The sequence below is a fragment of the Brassica napus genome, chromosome C3 (genome assembly GCF_020379485.1).
Source record: "Brassica napus cultivar Da-Ae chromosome C3, Da-Ae, whole genome shotgun sequence".
Taxonomy (NCBI): Eukaryota; Viridiplantae; Streptophyta; class Magnoliopsida; order Brassicales; family Brassicaceae; genus Brassica; species Brassica napus.
Window position 1 is genome coordinate 63,982,199 of NC_063446.1, and position 16,199 is coordinate 63,998,397.

At 35.5% G+C, this 16,199-nt stretch overlaps 2 protein-coding genes across 2 annotated transcripts; one reads left to right on the plus strand and one right to left on the minus strand.

The window, feature by feature from the left end:
* Positions 1 to 2,069: 2,069 nt before the first annotated feature.
* Positions 2,070 to 3,564, minus strand: LOC125583849 (protein PHLOEM PROTEIN 2-LIKE A1-like). Its single transcript, XM_048751381.1, has 3 exons — positions 3,271 to 3,564; positions 2,899 to 3,017; positions 2,070 to 2,652 (listed from the first exon to the last, which is right to left on the minus strand). The coding sequence occupies exons 1-3, from the start codon at positions 3,448 to 3,450 to the stop codon at positions 2,271 to 2,273; spliced, it is 681 nt and encodes a 226-aa protein (XP_048607338.1). The 5' UTR covers positions 3,451 to 3,564; the 3' UTR covers positions 2,070 to 2,270.
* Positions 3,565 to 6,162: 2,598 nt separating this feature from the next.
* Positions 6,163 to 7,944, plus strand: LOC106436633 (peptidyl-prolyl cis-trans isomerase FKBP17-1, chloroplastic). Its single transcript, XM_013877589.3, has 4 exons — positions 6,163 to 6,540; positions 6,607 to 6,729; positions 7,126 to 7,242; positions 7,657 to 7,944. The coding sequence occupies exons 1-4, from the start codon at positions 6,253 to 6,255 to the stop codon at positions 7,783 to 7,785; spliced, it is 657 nt and encodes a 218-aa protein (XP_013733043.2). The 5' UTR covers positions 6,163 to 6,252; the 3' UTR covers positions 7,786 to 7,944.
* Positions 7,945 to 16,199: the final 8,255 nt, after the last annotated feature.

Below are 16,199 nucleotides of genomic sequence, written 5' to 3' on the forward strand. Positions count from 1 at the left end.
CGAAGCGGACAGAGGAAGAAGAAAACCCTAGAGCAGTCCTCAAGCCCAGAGAAACTTAGATCATCCACCGCTGCCGCAGATCCGGCACAGATCTGAACCCTTGCGGCAGTCAAACTCTCTCGGAGAACCCTTCCCATCTACAAGCAAATCGATGTCACCACCTCTCCATTTACAACACAAGCGCTAAGGCAATTGCAGAAACAGAGATGTAAGTATATCCAACAATGGCGAGGAGAGAGAAGGGAGAAGAACAAAGAAAGAGGAGAAAGCAATACACCGGACCCAAGACCGACGGAGGAGCCGCCGGTCTCAGAGATAGATCTGAAATTTCCTTTAACCAGAGAGAGAGAGAGAGGAGACGACTCCTTGTAACTCCTTGTCAACACTATCTTCATTATCCCATCATTTGTAACTTTTTGTTGATATGCTTTAACTAGTTTAATTAAGGTACATGACTTTTTAATTTGGAAAATAAATTCTTGTCAACACGTAAAAAAGTTATAGATAAGTTGTTTCCCCCTATAAGTATTACTAGATCTGGTTTTTGTTTTCATTTATTTTTATATAAATATTTTGTTTTCAATTTTAAATTGGTATATATTATAATATATATGTGTCTATCAATTTTTAAAACATAATAAGTTTACTCTATTTTTTTTCATTGAATAGATTGTTTTAAACTTTCACATGTAATTGTATCTTCTTCTATATATATATTTTCGGATTATTATTTCATTATTGAAATCGTAACTATATATATAAAGATTAGTAAAATATTGTTTTATTGTCATATTCAAAGATATTGTAACATTTCACAAATTTATAAAGTTTTTTTAAAATTAAACTTTCCGCTTCATAGATTTATATTATTGAGTAAATAATTAAACATTTAGTTTTTGTTTAATTTGTAAAATAAAATATATAATTTAAAAAAAATTCCATTGGTTTAAGGTAGTAAAGATTAATCATTGTTAGATAATATTATTTTTGTTATTTTAAAAAAAAAAATCTTTATAATTTTAAAAGTTAACATCGATAAATATTTAAATATTTAGCATATAGAGTTATAATATTACAACATTAAATTATATCTATTTAATTTATACTATCTATGAATCTAATGGATCATTTATTGTTTAAATCCAATTATTGATAGCCCAATAAAAATTTCTGGTATGTCCAAAATTTAAATGATAAGATTAGATATTAAATGTAACATGACTTTCTAGGAATATGTCCATTTTTTAAAAAAAATCACATATAAATTAAAGTTGTGACTTATGTTTTAATATATAATATTACTCGTAAATGAGTTTTTAAATTGATGATATTTGTCATTTTTGTTTCTTGAACCATGATGCGTGCGAATATTTTTTATAAAAAAATCAGCTCATATATAAGCATCAACTTTGGTGGTTGCATTCATGTTTACTTTTTTTTTTCTTTATTGATACAGGATCGAACCTTATCCTTACAAGGCTGGCACATTTTGTATCCAAATTAAGTATTCTTACTACTGAATCGTTCGACTACCAACCATACCAAATCCTAAATAAATAAAAAATCTGTTCGGATACATTGTTTTTTTCTGCATTTGGTCAAAACAAAAATCCCAACGATTTCACGTCTATACTGTTTGCTCTCATACAATATATATTAATTAAACACAGTGTCCGGCGACCGAGGTCAACCGACCATTATGTGGTTCCTGGAGTGTAATGTTAAATTATCTGGTGGCCAAAAAGATACATAATAAATTTTCATTTTTTTTTACGAAAAAGGGTTAAAACTGGTCTATTAAAGACATAGACCTAATCTGCGGGTGGGACATGCAGCCCACGGATAGACTCTTTCCCGGATATTCAAATGGGCCGAGATGCAGTAGCCCATATCCGTGTAAGGTGACCAAAAAAATGTGACTTAGCTTCGTATGACAGGTGAAATGTGGTGACATCTCAAACCCTTCTCCTTGCCAAATGACCACGAGCTCCCGATCCATAATAAATTTTCTTTGATCGATCATTTTTATTGTATACATGCACTCAAACTTGAATTTAAAACTTAGAACATTACAACACCAAATTTCGGTTTTGGTTTTATTCAACACCAACATCAAAGTTGTTATTTAAAGTAATAAAACGGTAGATCAACCTTATTATATATACACACACACGTTCCTCATATATATATATATGGTATATATGATGTGAAATATAAATTAAAAATATCCACTGGTGTATATGGATCTTCAAATGTTTTTATATCCCATATTAATTATTGTACTTGGGACGAATTGCAACACCTTTGAGGAAGAGCCCTTTCTTCCAAACACCAGCCGCATGCTCATACATTGAGAAGATGATCTCTCCGACGGAATCTCTCTCATGCTTGAACTCTCCGACTTTAATATCGACCCATTGATACCTCGGTTGTTCTCTTAAACTCACTTTTTTCTCCTGTGGTTTGTCCTTACCGTTAGGCAACACTAGCTTTACGTTCACCGGCGTGTCCCATCCGTAGGCAGGATCCTCTAGCTTCACCTTAAAGACCACCTCGTACGTAATCCCAGGAGTGAGATTACTTGTGTCGAATTTGCCCGTGATGTCGAGCCAACACACGTTATTCAATTCCGCAGCTTCTACACCTTTCTCGCTTTTAAGATTCACCAGAGAAAACAAATCACAGGCGGTTTATATATGTTAGTAATAATACAAAGTAATATAAATACCCGTTGAAGGGTGCATATGTAACATAGATTAACCGGTACGATAAATTCTCCGAGTTTGATCGATTAATCTAAGACCAAAAAAATATTTTCAATAGTTCTAATAGAAATACGTACAGGTCATGTGGTTAAACTATTCATAGTGCTGGGTTTTTAAACTACACGTATCTTACTTTGGTGAGTCGTTGGGAAGCCATGTCCAATAGTTGGGGTCATCAGACCAAGTGATAGAGAGTTTTCTTGGAAAGATCATGAAGCAATTGATGTTTCTGTCGTCCACCCAATATTTGATCTGTTCAATATTTTATAAGAATATCATCACAAGATTCACAACATGTGAATTTAATGAGCTTTAACAAAATAAAAACGAATTAATTAATTGATTTATCCCATTTTCGTTTCCTTCGAAAAAATTAACATTTGGATACTGTTAATCTCGTCATTCAGTACTTATCTTATATGCTATATTATCTTTAATTTTTTAAAAATTATATGGATGTACGTTCAAGAAAATTGTAGAGCAAAAAAAAGAAAGAAGCACCAACCAGTTTTTTCAAGAGAACACCAGAACGTAGTTGTTCGGTGGAAGGGGGGATTGGAAGATCTGCGTCTCTGAGAATGGTCTCATAGCTATGTGGTTTCTTCGTCTCATAGTTAAGTGGTTTCATCGCCTTATCTTCCACCGGAGATTGAATCGGTACCCACCTTGCCTGAATGGTAGACATCTTCTTTGTAAACTGTCTTTGAGCAAATTATCTTTGCTGAAAAAGCTTTGCAATTTACTTGTTTTTCTAGATGTGGTATCTCGGTTTACAAATTGACAAATAAATTGTTGTAAATATATAGACCTAGGGAAAGGGGTTTAAGAACTTATTCTATTTTGTCATGCTTTATTTCCGTCTCTCTCTCTTTTTTTTATGATTCTTATTAATAACCGGGCATATCGAACCGGAAATCAATTAAACTGTTCTCATACCGCGCAGAAAGTTGGACTTTGTTTGTTCACTAAGAAACAAAGGTGTTGGTGTTCGAACTAAGGTGTATGTGTTCGAACTTTGAGATGTTTTTTATTTCTTTTTAGATGGCGAGGTGGTTTGCTATGCCAATTGAACTAGCAACACCGATTATCAAATGATTAAAATATTTTAATTTAAAATTACGGTAGTATAGTCAATATTAATATACATTGAACTAAAAAGGGTCGAGTTTTTGAAAATTAATAATCATTTAAAATCGTTAGCCTTTTAATTTTAAAAATATAACTGATGGAGTTTTCTCTAGATCGAATGAATATATTCTAACATGTCAATATAAAGAATATTATCTAGTTCTTTGTTTAGGAATATATACTACTTAGCTCAACACTAGTGCTTAAAAGTAAGTGGTATATTGGAGAGCACTAATACTGTAAATCAAAATTTATTTATGAGCTCTAGAGCTAGGTACATAAGAGACTTCTAGGCTTCTAGCTGTTCAACAAGTTTGCAGTCTTTCTTTTGATTTGGTTAACATTAGATTTTTTATAAAGTTTTTGGCATAGTGTTTATAGAACAGAAGATTACGAAAGAACAAAAAGAAAGAGAAAACTATTTTTTTCAGTCTGATACAATTTTAACTTTGTTTTAAATTCATTTTAACAAACGTTTCTTTAATCTGAAAAAGAGTTCAGAACTGTATTTTCTATTGCTGTTTCTTATTCTTGTCTCATGTCTGGGAGAACTTCATTAAATAAATTTTATGTTACAAAGTGTTACAAAACTTAGAGGGTGTTATTGGTTTATATATTTTAATGGATTTCAAAATACAAATGAAATCTAGTGTTATTGGTTCTGTGATTTTAGAATCCATATTCAAATTCATTGTTATTGGTTCTATGATTTTAAAATAGATTTTAAAATCAGGTGTTATTCAATAATAATGATTTGTTTAAAGATTTAATTTAAAAATGGATTTGAATGGATTTATGAGTGATTTTAAGTTAAAAATACAAAGGAGCAAATATTGAGTTGAGTGTTGATATTTCGATAGATTTGTATTATTGATGTTCTCAGTATCTTTTTTGCCCCAAGTCATACGTGTTGAACATGTTCCTCTAACAATTATAAACAAGCACTATTTAACTAATATATGAGATGCTTGCTACGTGAGTTAAAATATATATATATATATATATATATATATATATATATATATGTTAAAACGAAAAACACATAAAAGAGAAAATTTGATATAAACACGTTTTGACTTAAAACCACTATGTTCAATATACATTTCTTTTTTTTTTGCTTGATCCCGTTTGAAAGTTTTCTATTTAAAATTTTTCCAATTATCCAATTTGTACAATTTAATATTTTCCACTTTCTATTGTATGTGTCCATCATAATTTATATATAATCTCTATTACATATTAAGAAAAATTACACAAGTACAAACACTTAAAACTCCAAACCAAAAGCATGGTAAAACACATTCTGTAGTTTAAAAAAAAAATATATATATATTTTGTTACAAATCTGAACTTATTGAAAATCCATTTGACTGATTTATAATAATCCACTTATTTTGATTTTAAAATATGTATATTTGATTCTGAAATTTGTTTGTTTGATTTAAAATCGATGGATTTATCAAATACAAAATGTATTTCTAAATCTACTAAACTACTAGAACCAATAACCTCCACTTACAATTTAGCCATAGGGAAATTAATCCAAACACATTTTCTACTAATTTTTATCCATTTTACAGTAAAAACAGTTATCTTTGATAACCCTAAATCTGAAAAGAGAGATAAATTTTGTTACAAAAAGATAAATTTTGTTACAAAAGGATAAATTTACATGTCCATTAGCTAGCCTAAATCAAACTGTGCATGTGTTATGAAATACCTTTGGAGTCTGAGACTTTACCAGTAGATTGCTGACTCCATTACTCTATAGTCCATTCAATTTTGTTATAAAAGTGCACAAGAAAAAGAAAAATATTCATACATTGCTATATATTTTTTCTGTGGTTTTTAAGGTTTTATGCAAAAATTAAGAAAATACTAAATTTTATATAATTTATCTTAATTACATAAAAATAGCATTAAATAAATTAGTTCAACCAATAAAAAATACAGCATTTTTAAACTGGTTATATATTTAAAATGATATTAAATTTTATCTAGAACAATAAAAACATCATGGAAAAAAATTATTAAAGACGATTTAAATTGATACGGAGGAAGTAAATGATTTTTTTTCGACGACATTACTATATAAAAGTTATATATATATGTACATATTTAAACATTGCAATATAAAATATAGATATACAGATTTTACATTTAAGAAAATAAAGAAAGAATTTCATTTTTTATATAATTCTTGTGTCCACTAGTTTTGGCTGCAACCTTCGTGAATCCTAATCCTATCACAGTCCATCCACTTTGGACTGTGACGTCTACACAACTCCACATAAGAGAGAGAGAATATGTGCCGTGCCCTTCATTTCCATTTCGTATTTAATAAGAGGATAAAAAGAAAATGATTCGGTGCTTCGCGCGTGCACCTTTCATCGCCACCGTCCATTTCGCATCTCCACCATCCATCACCATCTCCGCATCTCATTCTCCCGCGACGTCATCGCCGTCAGTATCAGCATCTAGAAGAGAAATATCTCTATCCATTATCGCCGTCGCGTCTTCCATCATCTCCTCCGGTTACTTCTCTTCTCCGGCACGAGCTGACTTCTCTGAAATCCCTAACTCCGGCGGAGTTAAGAGTCTCGACCTCCGAATCGGCGACGGTGAAATCCCCATTGAAGGAGATCAGGTCTGCGCTTTGTAAATTATAGATTTATCAAAAAGAAATGATTTTTTTTTTATTGGGAAGTGTTAGGTTGCTATACATTACTATGGGAGATTAGCTGCGAAGCAAGGATGGAGATTTGATTCAACGTATGATCATAAAGACAGTAGTGGAGACTCTGTTCCTTTTACATTCATCCTTGGTTCTACCAATGTAATGAAACTAATCTGCTTCCGTTTAGTATAATCCAATCATGTGTTCCCATAAAGTTCAGATTTTTTTGACTCAAAGGTGTGACCTTTGAAATATTTGCTTGCTTCTAAGTATTTAATTCAACCTTGTGTTCCTATAAAGTTCGGTTTTTGATAACATGGGTCTTGAACATTTTGTCTCAATTTGAAAACCCATGTTATAAAAACATTTGCTTGTTGGGTCTTGAACAAAGAGATTTTAGTTTCTGTTTGTGCTTGAAATCTAATTGGTATGAGGTGTTTGAAGCTGCTACAAGGCTTTGTGAGGATTCACATTACCCTGCTTTGATTATATGATGTTGTTTTTTGATCTCTTTTGACCAAAGCTGGTTCTACGCTGATGATAACTGATGTGCAGGTTATTCCGGGGATCGAAACAGCTGTGAGGTCGATGAAAGTAGGAGGGATTCGTCGGGTGGTTATACCTCCGTCTCAAGGCTACCAGAACACATCACAAGAACCTCTCCCACCAAATGTATGTCCTTCTCTCTCCCTCTCCTTATTCTTTCTTATGTAATGATTCAAGTCCCTACTTCATAGTCAAATGTTATTGCTAAGAGTCCCACACTGATTACCTTTGGGCTAGCTAGTGCCTTTAAGCTAGTATGGGAGAGTTTGGCATGCTCTAGGGTTCTACACTTGGCTCTTTATCAACTTATCACTGTGATAAGTCGCATGTTTCGTATTGTTGGAACTAAGATTAGTATTAATCCGTTTTAAGATTGAAACTTTCAGAAAACCAATCATACAAACGTAGAATTGGTTTCTTCAGAAACTATATATTGTTAAGAGATCACAAATATTGTGTGCATAAACATATAATTATAATTCAAGATTAGTTTCATCAGTATTCTTTGTTTTTCTCTTGTTGTGTGTGTTTGTTTCGCAGTTCTTTGACAGACAAAGACTCTTCACGACTATCTTTAACCCAACACGTCTTGCCAATGGTGAAGGCTCTACTCTTGGAACCCTCGTTTTCGATATCGAACTCGTCAGTACCAGACGCCCTAACCGATGATTCATACAGCCAGCCATTCATTCTCTTCGGTTGTTTCTTGCTGGACAAGATATCATAAAACATAAAATTAAAATTAAACAAAATCTTTCTTTAACCCACTCAGATTAGTTGTAACTCGATGTGCACCTCAGTCCCAATCTATGATTATAGTATTATCCACTTGAATGAATGTTAAATGTAGTTTGAGTAGTAAATAAGTAGAGTAAAATCATTCTTTAACCCACTCAGATTTTGCCAGTCATGAAGAACAATGTTGAAAAAGTTCTCCACATTTTCAGAATATATAATTTTTTCTTTTCTTTTCTTTCCTGTTTTGTCTTTCCTCCTTTTCTATTCCTCTTGTGAAATGAAGAGTAACAAAATAAACTGTATATCCAATGAAGTAGAAACTCAGAAACACACAAGTTAGAAGGGATCTCATTCTTGAGAGCCAACCAAAACACCACTCACAACCACAATTCCAATAAACAACGTACTACTTGTTCCTAAAGACAGCACTCATACCACTATTTCAGCAACTTGTTGTCCCCGTTTATTTTAGATAACACATTATACTCAAAAGTATTATATCCACCTAAAGACTCATAAATGGAGAATCATAAGAATCCAGCGAGTGGACCTACCACATCAGCATGTTTTATAGTGATTAGTGATTGGGATCAGCATATTAGTTGTCGAGTGATTAATGCGAAGAACAGAGTAAAATAGAGGATTTTGACTGAATAATACTTTTCTCATTAACTTTCATAAACGACATACATCATCATCTTATAGTTATCATAGGAACAATCTAGAATGAGGACAACTCTTAGTGAAAATTAATAGGGACAGCTGTAAAGGTTCTCTCAGCTTCACCAATAGATAAGAGGACATCAAACTTGTTATGTAGCTCTACGGTCTGTCTTACTTGCAGGTACATTTGGAGAGGAAGATGACCGTTGGTGACTTGATTCCATGAGCTCATCTTGGGCTAGCATCAGTCATGCTTACACTCCCCCCCCCCCCCCCCCCTCAAACTTGAGGTGGGAGGATCACCAACCCCAAGTTTGCCACGCAAGTCAAAGAATTGTTTCTTTGCCAAGGGTTTGGTGAATATATCCGCAATCTGCATGGCTGCTCGAATATGACGAGTCTCAATGAGCCCAAGAGCTACTTGCTCCCTAATGTAATGATAGTCTGTGTAAAAGTGCTTGGACCAGTTGTGGAGAGCAAGATTTGCACTGAGATACACAGCCGACAAGTTATCACAGAGTAACACAGTAGCATTCGGTTGTGAAACTTCAAGATCACGTAGTAAGTAAGATAGCCAAGTGATTTCTTAAGCTGTTGACCCAAGAGCTCTATACTCGGCTTCTGTTGATGATCTTGACATTGTGTGCTGTCTCTTAGCGGACCATGAGATCAGATTAGGGCCAAGGAGAGTGCAGAAGCCAGTTTTTGAACGGCGCGTTTCCTTGCAACCTCCCCAATCAATGTCACAGTATGCAGAGAGTTCCAGTCCATTGTTTTTATTGATGTGAAGATCCAAGTGCAGAGTTCCTTTGATGTAACGAAGTACTCTCATCAACAACCCAAAATCTGCCACTGTGGGCTGATGCATTCTTTGACTAACACGGTTGACTGCGTATTGAATATCAGGTCTTGTAATAGTCAAATACTGCAGCTTTCCTGCTAAGCTTCTGTAGTAGGATGGTTCTTCAAAAAAGTCAGATGGATGGTCTCTATTGTAACATGCAGAGGGGTTGGCATTGGGTTGCAGTCAGACATAGAAGCTCGGTGTAAGATGTCTCTTGCATACGCTTGTTGGTGAAGGAAAATGCCATCTTTGTACTCTTGCATTTCCACGCCAAGAAAGTACTTAGGTTTTCCCATATCCTTCATAGCAAACCGAGAATTCAGAGCAGACAACAGCTCCTGTAACAGATCATCGCAGCTTCCAGTAAGTAATATGTCATCGACATACAACAAGAGTACCAAGGTATTGTTTCCCTTATGGTAAGTGAAAAGAGACAGGCAGCTTTGCTACATGTAAAGCCAAAGTCAATGAGGAAGTTGTTGAATGTGTCAAACCACGCCCGAGGAGCCTGCTTCAAACCATACAATGCTTTGGTTAACTGACAAACATGATCAGGCTTCCGAGGTCCACAAAGCCGTCTGGTTGATACATAAAGACTGGTTCAGATAATTCTCCATGAAGGAACACACTCGATACATCCAATTGTCGCACTAGCCAGTCTCTTGCTACTGCTATGTTCAGCATCAATCTTATAGTTGCAGTCCTCACCACTGGACTGAATGTCTCAAGATAGTCAAGCCCCTCTTCTTGCTCAAAGCCTTTGGTGACCAGACGTGCCTTTGGTGTTCCTCTTGTACCATCAGGATTGATTTCTTCTGTGTAGACCCAAGTGTTCCTGATAATATTCATATCATGAGTCTTTGGAACCAAGGTCCAGGTGTGGAGCATATGAATCTTTGTTATTTTCTCTAAGACAGCATTGTTCCACACTGGATGAGTCATTGCTTCCCTGATGTTTCTGGGCTTCTTTGCATCAAACTTTGATGTCAAAAGAGCATATCTACTGCTTGGCTTCTGAATGCCTGATTTAGCTCGAGTCGTCATTGGATGTTGGTTCATCTCTGTTCTGCTTGTACTGGAGCTCCAAAATTTGGAGCTTCAACTGGAGTATTATCTGCTTGATTGTCTACCTGAACCTCAGGCGCTTATGCTATTGGGGGAATCACTTGAACCGGACAAGGAAGGACTCGAGCAATCTGCTCAGTGACGACTGGTTCCTCAAAAGAAGTAGCATTCTGCCAAGCCTTCAATAAACTGGTTTTATATCGTGGCAGAAGATGTTTATACTGATCTTTGAATGGGAATGAAGACTCTTCAAAGATTACATGTCTTGAGATGTAAACTTTCCCTGCAGGAGGATATAAACACCGGAAGCCTTTGAACTGAGGACTGTAGCCAAGAAAGACACATAGTAATGATCGAGGTTCAAACTTATGCTCAGCAACAGGACGCAGGCATGGATAGCATGCTGAGCCAAAGACACGTAACTGATCATACTCTGGAACTCTTCCATGCATTATCTCGAATGGGCTTTTGTGGTTTCTGGATGCAGCAATAAGAAGATTGGTAACATATGAAGCCGTGTAGAAGGATTTTACCCAGTACTGAAGGGGTAAGTGACTTTGGAGCATCATTGCCAATCCAAGTTCAATCAAGTGTTTGTGCTTACGCTCTGCGATCCCATTTTGTTGGGGTGTATAGGTGCAGGAGACACGATGTTGAATGTCATGATCAACCAAATGCTGTCTTAGTCTGTTGTTCATAAATTCTCCTCCACCATCTGTCCAAAGAATTTTGATTTTCTTTGAGTACTGATTCTCGACAAGCTTTTGAAAACCCACAAAGACTGAAAAAAAAACACTGCTTTATTATTAAGGGGGTAGAACCAATAGTAGCGAGAGCATTCATCAACAAACACAACATAAAATCTAAACCCCTGGTTCGACACAACAGGATATGGACCCAAGATATCACAGTGGATACATCCTAGAGGTTCTGAGACTAAAGAACTTGAAGCAAAAAATTGTAGACGACTGCTTTTTCCCATTTGACACGGCTGACAGACAGGAAGAGCCTTGCTTTTATTGATAGAGATCGTCTTGGTACTATGAAGATGTTGAAGAGTATGAGAGTTTGTGTGAGCAAGTCGGTGATGCCATACCTCCTCAGATGCTGACATTTGCCGACTTGAGTAGAAAGCTTGAAGCTCAGTGCTCTTCAACTTGTATAATCCACTACTTCTGGGTCCCTTTGCTGTCACTTTCTGATGTGGAATGTCAATCACATACACATGGTTAACATCAAAGTATATCCCACAGGGATAATCATCACACAGCTTAGGGACATACAACAAGGATTTCTTAATATCAGGACAAACCAACACTTCATTCAGAGAGATATTACCTGATGGGATAGTGATAGCAGCATTTCCGACATGAGTGACTGGTAAGTAAGCTCCATCACCCACCATTACAGCATCACCTCCTTCATACGGGTGTGAGGTTTGTAGGTTTTAAGGTGAAGATGTAACATGAACAGAGGCGCCAGAGTCTGGATACCACTCTCTACCAGACTCCTCAACACACACCAATGTGTAAGCAGTCCTTTGATAGTTGTTGTCAAATCTGTTGTAGCACTTCAGGGCAATGTGACATGACCTCCCACAGATTTGACAGACTGGGCGTTCTCCAGAGGCATTTTGTTGTGTCTGGTGTTGTGAGAAACCACGACCGCGTGTAGTATAACCACCTCTGCCTCTGAAAGAGCCTCTTCCACGGCCTTTGTAGTTCGGATTATAGCTTGGAGCGTTGAGTCTGTCTCCTTGTTGTTGCTGCGTAGACTAAACTTCGAAAGCCAGATGCAGAGCGACAGTTGCATTGTCTTCATAAGACTTCATCTTTGACTCGAACCCCTGGACTTCAGACATGACATTATTGAATGTGGGCTGAGGAAACTTGGTTAACGAGCTCTGAATCTCCGTTAAGATTGGATCAAACTCGCGTCCTAACCCATTGAGAAACCCAAAGATTTTCATCGACTCATCCACAGGTTTCCCAATAGAGCTGAGAGAATCACAGAGAGTCTTGAACTCCTGAACATAAGCAGTAAGAGTTCTTCCTTTGTTGGTCAAGAGCTGAAGGTTGCGGCGAAGGGTGAACTCGCGAGCAAGAGAGCTCTTGTTGAAGTTCTCGGCAAGGCAGAGCCAGATCTCATGAGACGTAGTTAAGGTATAGACGTAACCTAAGACTTCTTCAGAGAGAGTGCCAAACAGCCATGACCGGATCAGTTGATCAATGCAGAACCATGATTCGTACTGGGGGTTGGGTGCTTGAGTCTCGATGTTGTCGATGACCACCGTTCTTGTTGGCTCTGGGAGCGTGACACCTCCATTGACGAAACCAATCAGTTTCTGGCTAGACAGTAGGGATTCGAACTGGGTCTTCCACAAGAGATAGTTCGTATCATTGAGCTTCAAGGTAACGGAACTTAGGATGTGGATTTTGCTTGGGAACGGAAACGGAATAAGAGGATCGCCATAGCTACCTGTTAGGGTTTATATGGCTCTGATACCATGTGAAGAACAGAGTAAAACAGAGGATTTTGACTGAATAATACTTTTCTCATTAACTTTCATAAACAGCATACATCATCATCTTATAGTCATCATAGGAACAATCTAGAATGACGACATCTCTTAGTGACAGCTAATAGGGATAACTGTAAAGATTCTCTCAGCTTCACGAATGGATAAGAGGGCATCAAACTTGTTATGTAGCTCTACGGTCTTTGTCTTACTTTCAGGTATATTTGGAGAGGAAGATGACCGTTGGTAACTTGATTCCATGGGCTCATCTTGGGCTTTAGTATGCTGTTGTCGGACCATAACATCAGTCATGCTTACAATTAAGGGATTGGTTTGGTTATGCGATAGTTTGCCATGCTTTAGCCTTCACCCTAGCCTTCCTGCCATAAGTCTCTATATAAGTTCTTTTGTTTGCTTCCTCTCTTGGTTCTCTGTGTTGTACTTCATTTAGAGTGAATAAACGCAGTTTAACTACTTTGAACCTTATAAGAGACACATGTTAGCTATGGGGTTTAAGTGTTTAACTAGTATCTTGTAAGACCCAAGTATTTCTCTCTTAACTAGCTTTTGGGGAAAAGAACTTTTAGATTTCAAAGCTTAATCTTTTATATCTACAAGTGTCTCTGCAATTGTTATTTTATACAATTAGGAAGTTTGAACCAAAATATCATTAATATCATAACACATAATTTCCCAAAGGTTTGTGTATGTTATTTGCAATGGCCAATGAGACTGGAATTCGCTTGAGAAGGAAAGTTTCAGAGAACCAATCATATAACCAAAACTCGAAGATAGATTTCTTCAGAAAATACATATGTTAGGTGATCACAAGATTGGGTGCATAAAATTTTTTATGAAAAGGTTTTGAGAATTAGGTTCAATAAGAAGAAAGTTACAAAAAAAAAAGAGAAAATTATTTGTAAGAAATATCTGTTTATGGTTGTGTTATTAATTTTGTAAATTAAAAACGATACATTAATTCCTTAGTTTGAAATTTTGTTAGACGATTTTGTTAATATAATTTTTGTTAACTTTAGTATAACATCCTCAAATTTTTAAAAGACCTAAAATAGATATTTTGTAGGGAAGTTTACTCAAATATACAATATTTTAGGACAATTGACTAGAACCATACAAATCTTTTTTTATTACTGACATTTTTTAAATACCAAGCGTGCCCCTTTTTACGTTATGAGAAAAAACGTATTTACAAGAATGTAATTACATTTTAATGCCACGTAATCAAAAACCCGGCGCCACGTAGGAATTCGGTTCTGTGTTTTCATTAAGTCAGCCGTAAAGAGCTATATACGTTGTTACGGCTGAGTTATTGTTACGTTGCGGCTGAATTAAATAACACGGCTGACTTAAGAGAAAACGGCTGACTTAAGAACATAAATCAGCCGTTAGTTATGGCTGATTTACAAAAATCTGGATGATTTATGAGATAACGGCTGACTTACGTACACAAGTTACGGCTGACTTATACATCGGCGGTTTGATTTCTGTAAAATTTGGCTGAGTTGTAGTTAAGACACGGCTGAGTTATGTTTCCACGGCTGAGTTAATGAACATCGTCTGGCTGAGTTATTGAATTTACGGCCGACTTATGAGATGTTGTTACGGCTGAGTTATATTTAATCAGCCGTCATTGGATGGATTAATAGTAAACTCAGCTTATTTACGGCTGAGTTATTAGCGAAAGATTAATTACTAGAATATCATTTGTTTGACGACTGATTTATTTGACGATATGGCTGATTTATTAGCGAAAGATTAATTACTGAAATAGTATCCACGTTTCGGCTGACTTACATTGTACATGAGGGCTGATTTATTTAGGCTGAGTTATATATTCGTTTTGCGGCTGACTAACCGATTTTCCATCTCATCCACCATGTCATCAATTCGGATTTGCCATGTCATCACTAATGTTACAACAATAAAATAAGGGTCTATGTTAATCTTCATTCTTCATCTTCTTTATCTATCTTCTTCAATTTATTCTTTATCTTTCTCTGAGATCTTATGGTTCTGGTAATTATTGTTTCCGCAACTGAGTCTGAAAACATAGATTTTTTTAAAATTGAAAATCTGAGACAGATCTACTACAGTCGTCGTCGTTTTTGATGATGGTCGGTTAAAGAAGAAGCTTCCTCTCCTCCAGTTTCATGTATGGCGTTCCTATATCCTGCTGCTCCCTCTGTCATTGGATTCGTCGTCTTGCAGAAGAAAAAAGACTCAAAGAGAGAGATGAAGAAACTAAGTCCCGTAAATTGTAAGAAAAGAAGAGAGTTGAACAAAAAAATAAGAAAATGAGAGAAGACGAAGAAGATGATGAATTTGAAAGCTGAGTTTATATGTTTGATGACTCAGATGGTGCGTCATCTGAATATGATAACTTTAGTTCATACATTAAGTCTCCAACACATACGTTATGACTGAATTATCCTTACGTTACAGCTGAGTTTATAATTTTTATAACTTTATAGTTTTAGGGTTTGAAGTTCAAATTTAAGAAAAGATTAAAGTTTTAATATTGTTTTCAAATGATTAACTTTATAATTTTTATAACTTTATAATTCTATTGTTTAGGGTCTGAGATTCAAATTTAAGAAAATATTAAAGTTTTAATATTGTGTTCAGAGTTGAAGGAATGAGTTTGTCCCCGCCCAAAATACGAAACGTCGCAAAACAAATTACACTTGACGGCTGAGTTATAAGACGGCTGGCTTATACCATTCAGATACGTTACGGCTGAGTTATGCATATGTTACTGCTAAGTTATAATCCAATTACGGTTGAGTTATGCATACGTTACGACTGAGTTTAGTTCTATAGTTTTGGGTTTGAGGTTCAAATTTAAGAAAAGATTAAAGTTTTAATATTGTGCTCAAAAGATAAACTTTATAATTTTTATAACTTTATAGTTCTATAGTTTAGGGTTTGAGGTTTAAATTTAAGAAAATATTAAAGTTTTAATATTGTGTTCACAGTTGAAGGAATGATTTTTTCCCGCTCAAAATATTTTTTTCCGCCCAAAATACGAAACATATTACACTTAACGGCTAAGTTATAGGAGCGTTACGACTGGCTTATACCATTCAGATACGTTACGGCTGAATTATGCACACTTACAGCTGAGTTATGCATACGTTACGGCTGAGTTTAATTATAAATCAACCCTAATCTATAACCTAGAAACAAAAAAGCTTGTAGCCGTGTCGACAAAATCTAAACCTAACTAAACCACCG